The sequence below is a fragment of the Terrapene carolina genome, unplaced genomic scaffold (genome assembly GCF_002925995.2).
Source record: "Terrapene carolina triunguis isolate 2854851 unplaced genomic scaffold, T_m_triunguis-2.0 Scaffold455, whole genome shotgun sequence".
NCBI classification, from domain to species: Eukaryota; Metazoa; Chordata; order Testudines; family Emydidae; genus Terrapene; species Terrapene triunguis.
In genome coordinates, this window is record NW_020664806.1 from 1 (window position 1) to 9772 (window position 9772).

General features: G+C 69.2%; 1 protein-coding gene across 1 annotated transcript; it reads right to left on the reverse strand.

Annotated features, from left to right (window-relative positions):
* Positions 1-3339: 3339 nt before the first annotated feature.
* LOC112125528 (dual specificity testis-specific protein kinase 1) lies at positions 3340-9553 on the reverse strand. Its single transcript, XM_026658528.1, has 7 exons — positions 9356-9553; positions 8094-8176; positions 7570-7660; positions 6803-6886; positions 6361-6450; positions 5722-5872; positions 3340-5184 (listed from the first exon to the last, which is right to left on the reverse strand). Exons 1-7 carry the CDS (start codon positions 9551-9553, stop codon positions 4145-4147), a joined length of 1737 nt encoding a protein of 578 aa, XP_026514313.1. The 3' UTR covers positions 3340-4144.
* Between the last annotated feature and the right edge of the window lie 219 nt (positions 9554-9772).

Below are 9772 nucleotides of genomic sequence, written 5' to 3' on the forward strand. Positions count from 1 at the left end.
TGCCACTGGGTGAAGTGACTCTGGCCTTGAAATCGACGGGGAGCTGGGATTAGTGCGCCCGCTGGAACACCAGGGTGGCACAGCTGACAGCCAGTGCAGTGTGGGACGTGCCCTCTCAGTAATGCCCCTTTTCTTTCCAGAGATTCGAGCTATTGGAGTTACACCTCTAAGCCGTGTGGAATAATAAGAGGTGGTGTCATAAGCAGTGACAGATGCTATTATCAAAAGCCATGGATCTGTGAGAAGGCAGCCAGCCAACCCAGCTCACACGGACTGTGGTTTCCTTGGAGTCCCTGAAGAGACAATCAATGAGAGCCCTGCAGGACACTCCTGTAAGTCTGGATCACCATCCCTGTACTGGGGGCATCCTGGGCGAGGTTCAGGTTTGCAGGGCGGTGTTGGGGGGGCAGGGCACACGGGGGAGCGGGGGGGTTGCAGGGTCGGGCTGGGGGGGCAGGGGACACGGAGGGGGGGGCGGGGGGGGGGGGGGGGGGGAGTGGTGGGTTTGCAGGGTGGTGCTGAGGGGGTGTCACGGAGTCCCCGGGCGATGCTCTGGAACTGCTCCCCACAAAGCCAGTCAGGACTCTGGGGAGCCTCCTCTCCCTCGGAGCAGACTGTCTTCAGGTCAAGAAGCTCACATGGCTTCACCTCCTGGGTCTCTCCTGGGAGCATTCAGCATATGCCCCTCTGTGTACTTCCCACAGCGAGTCCGCCCAGGTGGGGTCCTGGGGAAGCCAGAGGGTCCTGCATCCCCACTTCACAGTCAGACGTGACTCTCAGCCAGCCAGTAAAACAGAGGTTTATTAGATGACAGGAACACGGTCTAAAACAGAGCTTGTCGGTCCAGCGAACGGGACCCCTCAGCCAGGTCCATTCTGGGGGCCCAGCGAGCCAGACACCCCCATCTGCCCTCACTTCCCATCCCCAGCCAGCTCCAAACTGAAACCCCCTCCAGCCCCTCCTCTCTGGGCTTTGTTCCTTTCCCGGGCCAGGAGGTCACCTGATCTCTTTGTTCACCTTTTCCTATCCCCTTGCAGGGGAGAAAGGCCCAGGCCATTAGTTGCCAGGAGACAGAGTGTCGGCCATTTTCTGTGCAGGCACCATCACATCTGCCCACTAGGGCTCTGCCACAATCACACCCCCTTCTCCCACCACCTAGATACTTAAGAACAGCATAGGGGAAACTGAGGCACCCACACAGTATTCAGAGAAAACCTTATCAACATTCCCACTTTGTCACAACAGGTTAGCCGTGGGTTTCGTGGGTTGTGGTGGGGTAACAGGGCAGTGGGGGCCCAGTGAGAGCGCCCATCCCCCTCCTCACTGGTGCAGATCCAGGCTCCGTACAACTGAGGACGTGTGAGAACGAAAGCACCAGCCAGGCTCCCCCGGCGGCTCCAGGGCACCAGTCGGGTAGATTCGCGTCGCCCTCGGCATGTCCCAAATCAGCCGGCGCTAAGGCCCCAACTCACCCCCTTCCCCAGGCAGTGGAGAGCCACAGGATCAGCCCCCACCACCACCCTACAGCGCTGCTCCCCACCCCGGCTGTATGAGGGGCACAGCCCAGGCAGAGCCATTCCAGCCTTCTGGGTCTCAGGCCTGCCCCAGCGCGGGCGGGCGACTGACCCTCCGGCCCAGCTCACCCGGTTTGTTCCCTTACAGCTCCCGCTGCTCCAGGCTCGGCTCCTGCGCCGCCTTCGTGCCCTGCTCCCACTGCCGAGGATGCAGCACCCGAGGGCTGGCCCCACCAGCACCGCCCGCTCCACACTCAGCCTTGCCCCCTGCTCCAGCCTGGAGCCCGGCCTCCCCTGGCAGGAGCCAGCTCACGTGCTGGGCTGGGCGATCGCAGTGAAGGGCTGGGGGCGTCATGCCCAGGAAAAGAGCCGCCCGCCCTCAGCTGACAGCCAGCCCCCTTCCCGCACGTGGGGCTGGGTTCTATGGGGGCGAGCGGCCCTGCCGAGCGTGGGCTCCCTGGCAGCTCTGCCCGCCCTGCTGCACTAAATGCCCACACAACACGCCCCGCCCCCCCCCGCTCCCCGGGGCTTCAGAATCACAACACGCCCCCCACCCCCGCTGCGCTTCAGAGACACAACACGCCCCCCCCCCGGGGCTTCAGCATCACAACACGCCCCCCCGCCTTCAGAGACACAAACCTCCCCCCGCTGGGCAGTGCAGGGGCCGAGCGGCCGGAGGCTGGCGGCGAGCAGAGGGCGTGGGAGGAGGCCGGTGCTGAGGCGGGGGGCAGAGCAGGCCCAGGTGTGTGGAGGTTTATGACCAAGGAGGGTCACTGAGCGGCGATCCCAGGGGGGTGGGAGCCGGCTGCGTGCCTGGGGCCAGGCTGGAGTGGGAGCGGCGCTGCAGGGGGCTGGGCTGAGTAGAGGGGGCAGCGCAGGGTCAAGGGGCAGATGGGGCAGTGCCCAAGCCCCACCCCAAGATGCTGGTGCTGGGCTGGAGGCAGGGTGGCCCCAGCGTGCTCCCAGCACAGGACCGGCTCCATCCCTCCCACCAGTGGATCTCCCTGGCCCCAGCGGGAGGGCGGCAAGGACCAACACCCTCCACAGCAACAACTCCCTTCACACCTCCCATACCGGCCCCACTGCCCGAGTGCCTGCCCCCCCGCCACCCCCTCTGCCCCGTGCTGCAACCAGGGGCCCCATGGGGCTGGAACAGCCTTCAGTGCTGCTGACACGCTCCCCACCCCCAGAGCCCTGCGCAGTCCTGAGGGCACAGATGGGGAAACCGAGGCACGGCACCGAGGGGCCTCGCTTGAGATGGGCTCTCCTGACTCGCGCTCCCAGGCCCGGCTGTGTCCCTGTCCTGCAACCAGCCAGCTCAGCCTCCCCCCCATCGCACGGCACACACAGGGGACGCTGGGACCGTCACTTTTATTGGAACACCTTAAATAAGCTGCATATATTACTAGCAATTATTAATCATAATAAAAAACAAGAGTTTGCATTCACCAGTGCATCGTGTACGTTGGGGGGGGAGCCTGGGTGCCGCCCCCGGGCAGGGGCTGGGCAGCTTGGGGACGCAGCTCGGAGGGGGGGGGCATGCCCCAGCCACCATATTGCAAACAGACCTGCCCCACAGGCCACTTCACAGCCGCCACGGAGGGGGCAGGGCCTGAACCAGGAAGTGATGATGTGTGTGTGTAGGGGGGGTGTATTTATCCCCACTTGCCAGTGACTGGCATCCAGTCTGCTCTGTGCCCGGCGGGCCGCAGGCCCTGCCCCCCACCACGGACAGGCGTCACGCTGTCACCCCGGCTCAGCGCCCGGCTCACCCGTTACCCGGCCCCTTACCCATGTGTGATGGACAGAGGGGAGCCCCCCCAGTGCACACTGCTGCCCCCCCCCCGGCTTGTGCTCCCATCGCCTCTGAGCGCGGGGGCCGGGGAGCGGACGTGCAGGGACAGGCGGCCAGGGAGGAGCCCCAGGCCCCGGAGTGACCACCTGACTGTGCCTGCTTGGGGGTCAGCCCCGCTCCTCTCCCCACAGCCGCAGGCAGGGAAGGCGGGATGGAGGGCCGGCCCAGCCCACCTGCCCCCGCGTGCCTTCCCAGAGACTCCTGGGTGGCACCGCGCCCCGCTGGTCCATCAGGGCCGCACCTCAGTGGCTGGTCACCGGAGCCCCCAGCATTGAGTGGGGTGCAGAGCCCCTCCACGCAGCCCCGTCCCCATGGTGGGGCATGAACCGGCACCGCTCCCCCTCCTAGGGGAAGCGCCGGCCCCGACGCGGCCGTGCGCATGAGGCAGCCATGTTATTGCACGTCAGCCCAGCGCGACTCACCGCCCCTGGTGCCACCGGAGGGAGCCAGCCCCACTCAGAGCCGGCCCCACCTCGCCGCTGGGTCCGTGCCCAGCCTGGAGCTCCCTGCACGAGTCTCCCCCCACCCCCGGTCACACTGGGCCAGCCAGGACCCGAGCCCAGGTTGTGCGTGGCCTTGGCAATGGCTGATGGTCTCACCAGCACGGCGAGAGGCCCTGAGGCGGCTCTAGGGGCAGCCAGGTCACCAGGGCAGAACCGGGTCCCGGCGCGGGCGAGTTGTGGGGATTTCGGGGCTCCTGGCACTGCCTAGCGCAGGCTGTGGGGGGAGCCGGAGCCACAGGGGGGGTCGTGTCCATCGTCCCGTCTGCCCAGCACTAGGACTGCGCCTCCGGCAGCTTGAGGCTGGGCTCGGGCGGGCGCTTGTCCTGGCAGAGGAGGCTCTTGGCCTCGCAGGTGAGGTGCTGGTAGCGGGGCGGGCTGGGCGCGGGCCGATGGCAGACGGAGGCGAAGCTGAAGCTGAAGGGGCCCAGGCAGCAGCCGGGGCAGGCCAGCACCTCGTCCTGCTCCCGCCCGGCGCTGGAGGCGTGCCAGGGCAGCGCGCCCGAGTGCTCCGTCCGCTCCAAGGCCCCTGTGCGGGGGATGCTGAGCTCCGAGAAGCCGCGCTCCAGGCCGCGGCCCCAGCCGGGCGGGGCGCTCACCACCACGCTGTTGTTGTTGAGGGGCAGGCCGTTGGGGGGCCCCGGCGGCCAGGGCTGGGCGCCCGACGCTGAGGTGCTGATGAAGGTGCTGTTGATGAGCGGCGGGGCAGGGGCCGGCGCCGGCTCGGGGCTGTCGGGGCTGCAGTCCATCTGCTCCACCGCGGGGGGGCTGGGGAGGGGCGAGCGCCCTGCCACCTCCCCCGCCACCCCCCAGCTCTGAGTGGGGAAGGGGCTGTGAGGCTGGGGCCCCTCCCGGCAGCAGGTGCGGGCCGCCTCCCCCCCCAGCACCAGGCTCCCGCGGCGGGCTGGCTCGGGGGACGCGGGCAGCGAGCGGCACTTGCGTGTCAGCACCAGGGGGGCGGAGAAGTCGCACTGCGCCTCCACCACGGGCTCGGGCGTGATGGGCGTGCCCAGCTGGTAGGGGGCGGGCGGCGGCAGGGCGAAGGTCAGCGAGATGACCGACTTGCTGGGCGTGTCGAAGAGCTTGATCTTCCCGCCCTTCAGGTCCTCGCGCTGGGAGAAGGGGTTGAGACGCGGCGGCAGCTCCTTGGGGCGGGCGCCCGCGGCGGGCTCCTGGGGCGGCAGCAGGGCCGGGGACCTGGGCGGGAACATGTCCGAGCGGCTGCGGGCGAGGCGGGGGTCGGGCTGGAGGTGCGGCCAGCTCAGATCACGCGGCGGTGGCTGCTCAGGGAGTGCGGGCTCGCTCGCTGCCTCGCCTGGCACAACACAGACAGCAGGTTAGCAGCCCCCTGGCTGGGCCGGGCCCACGGCCTCCAGCCCCTCCTGCCCGTTTGGAGAGCGCCTGGCACAGCGCGTGGCCAGGGGCTCTGGGCACCAGGCGGGAGAACCCCCTGGGCACCCTGCTGCCCTATCACAGCAGGCCTGCGTCCCGCCAGCCCCATCACCCTCCCTCGCGCCCCACAGAGTGGGGCTGCCATTTCCGCCTGATCCCACCCCAGGGCTGTGGGGCCTCCCCATTAGTTCAGTGGGGTGAGAGACGGGTCACGTACCCCTCCCACGGGGGGACAGCCATCAGGCCGCCCGCGGACCCCTTTGCTGCAGCGCTGTCCAGCAAGCATCCAGGAGACAGGCTCAGCGGCCGCAGCGCCCAGCTCTGGCCACATGGGGGCAGCACATGCCCTATGGGTCCCTTCAGCACCCGCAGAGCCCAGCCCAGTGCCAAGTGGGTCCCGGGGGTGCTCCGGGGCGGGGGCTGCAGGACGGACAGGCCCGGGCAGGGGCAGTCACGGTACCGTTCAGCGTGGCCGGGGTCCCGGGCGAGGGCACACTCTCCCCATCGCTCTGCCGGTCGGCGCCGGTGCCCCCCGCTCCCAGCTGGTGCTCCAGGACGCCCTGCAGGCGCTGCGTGATCTCCACGAAGGCGGGTCGGGCCGTCGGCTCCATCTGGGTGGGGGAGTCGCCTCGTCACCAACTCTCTCACCCGCCTGCCCAGCTTCACCGGGGCCCCCACCCCCGGGACTCGGGAGGGGTTGCTGGGCAGGAGCCGGGGCAGCGTCCCCCCGGAGCAGGGGGAGGTCGGTTGCTGGGGGCGAGGGAGGGGAGAACAGGCCGGATCCTGGTGGCTCTGTGGTGCCAGGACCCCCCCATTCGGGGACAGGCTGGCGGGGGGCAGGGCCTTGGCCCCAGGAATCAGAATTTCAGACGAGGGTCCCTGTTTGAGGCAATCACCCGGCTGCCCTGTGTCTTGGTGTGCGGTGTGGGGGGCGGGCCAGGGACCTGCCCGGGAGCAGGGAGGGGAAGAGGGGGACACGTACCCTGCAGCAGTGGAAGGCCAGCTGGAGGAAGGCCCTGCCCGTGTCTTGGTGTGCAGTGGTGGGGGCAGGCCCAGGGACCCAGCCCAGGGGCAGGGAAGGGAAGAGGGGGACACGTACCCTGCAGCAGTGGAAGGCCAGCTGGAGGAAGGCCGCAGGGCAGTCGTCCCCCACCATGTTGCAGAAAGCAGCGACGTCCAGCCCAAAATCCTGCTCGGGGAAACGACGGGAGGTCAGCGACTGAGCCTGAATCACGGGGCCCAGGCCAGGCGTCCTGCCCCCCTCCCCGGAGCCCCAGCGCCCCTCTGCATTGAGCTCCTGCCCCAGACCGCGCCCCAGAAGGATCCCAGCCACAGGTGTCACCGACCACTGGGGGCAGGAAGTGCCCCAAAGCCCTGCCCCACACAGGAGCCGTCCCTGGAGCCGGGGAGCAGGGCCCCGTGTCTCTGGCGGGGGAGGAAGGGGGGTTTCACAGGCCTCTGCACCCCCGCCACGCTCTGGCTCGCCCCCGCCCCACACCTAACCCCGAGGACAGGCCCTCGTCGGCCCAGCCGAGGGTTACCTCGGTGCGGGGCAGGTAGTCCGGATCGGCGGGGACCCGCGCGATGCTCTCGCACAGGATGATGCCGTAGGCAAAGACGTCGGCCTGCGGAGAGGAGTGGGAAGGGGAGGGTTTAGCAGCGGCACTGAGGGGAACCCGACGGCCCTTCCACCAGGCACCCACGAGCCAGGATATCCCCACGGCTCCCGCCAGGCCCACGGTCCAGCCGGACAGCGCGGCACATCACGGCTTCTGCAACCCCGACCTCTCCCAGCAGGGGGCATGTGGGGGCAGGGTGGGGCGCTGGCTGGGGGGGAGGGGGGGCTCCTGGCTACCCCAGTCCCAGCCTCTCCCAGCGGGGGGGTGGGGGGGGCGGCACTAGCCGGGGGAGTGACAGGTTCAGGATGCTCTCCAGGAAATGCTGGAAGGACAGTGTCAGTGACCACACAGCCCCCTCGCCCCCCCCGCCCTGATGCCCCTCAGCACCTCCCATGACCTCCCGCCCCCCCACCGGCCCCCTCAACCCCCGCCTGCTGCCCCCCATCTCCTCCCACACACCCTGCCAGCCCCTTCACACACCCCACCCCGCTGCCTCCCAGCACCTCCCCCCCGCCGACCCCCAGGACCCACCATCACACACACACACATCCCCCCGCTCCGCTGGGGCCCTGCCGGTTGCCAGGCTGGCACTGCCCCTGGAAATGGCCACGCCCAGGCGTGGCAAAGGCAATCAGCCCCCTGTGCCCGGCGCAGCCAGGGGACGGCCCCAGGCGCAGGCAGCGAGTTACCTTCTCGTTGTACAGCTCCCCACGCAGCACCTCCGGGGCCATCCAGTACGGCGAGCCCACCACGGCCAGCGGCTCCTTCTGAGCGTCCTCGCTGGGGGGCAGAGCCGCAGGGTTAGCCTGGCCCCCTGCCCAGCCGGGCAACCCCAGCTCCCGCGGGTCTCCTCCCCCAGCTGGGGAAACCCTCAGCTCCCCCCCCCCCCCCCATCTCCTCCCCAGCCGGGCAACCCTCAGCTCTTCCCATCTCCTCCCCCAGCCAGGGCAACCCCCAGTCCCATGGGTCCCCACCCCAAGCCAGGGGCAGCTCACACCCCTCCAAAGCCCTCCCCCAAGCCCTCCAGCCAGGGGCAACCCACAGCCCACCCAACTACCCCGATCTCCCTCCCCCAGCCGGCCCTGATCTCCAGGGGGGGTGGGTGCTCCCCTGCCTTGGGCGTGGGAAGGGTCCAGAGGGGATGGCTGGCCCCTCTGCCTAGGCCTGTTGGGTGACGTGCCCCACTCTGGGGTGGGGGCAGCTCCCCACTCACCTGTAGGTGGGAATCTTCTCCGCCAGGCCGAAGTCGCCCACCACGGCCGTGTAGCCGTTGTCCTCGCTCTTCACCAGGCAGTTCTGCGAGCCAGAGGAGAGGAGACGTCACGCCGCCCGCCCCGCCTGGCACCTGCCCCATGGCGCACTGCCCCCCCACAGGCAATCGAGAGGGCCGCAGGCAGGGGCATTCCCACCCTGCTGTCCCGGGGGAGGACAGCGAGCGTCTGAGGGAGCACAGGGGATCCAGCCAGGCCCTCTCCACGTGTGACGAAGTTGGGGATTTTTGTAGTGTTTTACATGAATAGCGTGTGCGTGCCTCAGTTTCCCTGTGTGGGAGAGGGTTTGTTGTTGCAGAGGGGACCAGGTGTGACCTCGCCTGACAGCCGGGACCCCCGGACAATGGCCTGGAGATGGGGAACCCTGACAACTGGTGACTGGGTGACTAAGAGGCCCATCACAGCTTGGCCGTCAGCCGGTTCTGGCCAGTGGGAGGACAATGCGCTGCGGGGAGAGGACCCCAGTGACCTGACCAGCCGGTTCCAGCCAGAGGGGCCAGAGGACAGGAGAGGGGAGAGGAGGCCCAGGCCACCCTGTTTACCTGGGACAGAGACAAAGGACAGAGGCGAGACTTGGGGGCCGGTGATATCAGATGCCCAGCTGGAGGTGGGGGGGTGCCTCTGGGCTGGGCTGGGAGAGCAGCCGGAGTTGGACAGACCTACATGTGCTGGGCTGGGGGAGGCCAGGCCTGAGGCCCGGAGAGTTTCCTGTGCTGGGTTCAGATGCTCAGTAAACCCTCCTGTGTTACGCTGGCTGAGAGTCGCTCCGGGCTAGAGAATGGGGGTGGGGACGGGGGGGGGGACGGGGGGCATTATTCCCTCGGGGGGGGGGCCCGGGGGCCCCGGGGGGGGGGGGTTCCGGGGGGGGGGGGCTAAGGCTCCGAGAGGTGCAGGGGCTTGACCCCGAGAGGGAGCGGACCCCTGAGAAGGGCTGTCGCACTGAGGGGTCCCCCCAGGGATCGTAGGGGGCTGGGAGCCCGTGATGAGCCCTTCACGCCATCCTGACAGGGCAGCCCCCAGGCGGCAGAGCGAGGCTCGGGCTCAGCACCTTGCCAGCCCCGGCTCGTCCCAGGGGCCCCGCGGCTTCCACGGGCCGGGCAATGGTGGGGCGGGCTCCCCCGAGACCCCGCGCCGTGGGTGAGCGAGCGAGCACTCCGGGGGGCCGGGGAGGGGTCTGTCAGCTGGGGGGAGGGGCATTGCCCACCTTGGAGGTGAGGTCGCGGTGGAAGATGCCCTTGGAGTGCAGGTAGCGCAGGCCGCGGGCGATGTCCAGGGCCAGCCGGACGCGCACGGCCCAGGAGAGCGGCACTGGGCTGTCCAGCAGCTGCTCCAGGTTCCCACCGTTGATGTACTGCCGGGGAGAGGGGACGGGCAGCGTGCTGTCAGCCCCCCACACCCCCATGGGGCCGGTCCCCCGCCTTGCCCTGCCCTGCCCGCCTCCCCGCCGCCTCCCCTATGGGGCTGGTCCCCCCATCCTCCTGCCCTGTCTGTCTCCCCTCCGCCTCCCCCAGCCACCCTGCCCTGCCCACCTCCCCTATGGGGCCCGTCCCCCATCCTCCTGCCCTGTCCACCTCCCCACCGCCTCCCCCATGGGGCCCGTCCCCCCATCCTCCTCCTGCCC

Coding starts and splice junctions, on each gene's coding strand:
- LOC112125528 (XM_026658528.1), bottom strand. CDS start 9,553: ATGGGGGTGTGGGGGGCTGACAGCACGCTGCCCGTCCCCTCTCCCCGG. Junction 6,887..7,569: donor GGGAGCTGTACAACGAGAAG/GTAACTCGCTGC, acceptor TCCTCTCCGCAG/GCCGACGTCTTTGCCTACGG. Junction 5,873..6,360: donor TGGCCTTCCACTGCTGCAGG/GTACGTGTCCCC, acceptor TCCCCCACCCAG/ATGGAGCCGACGGCCCGACC.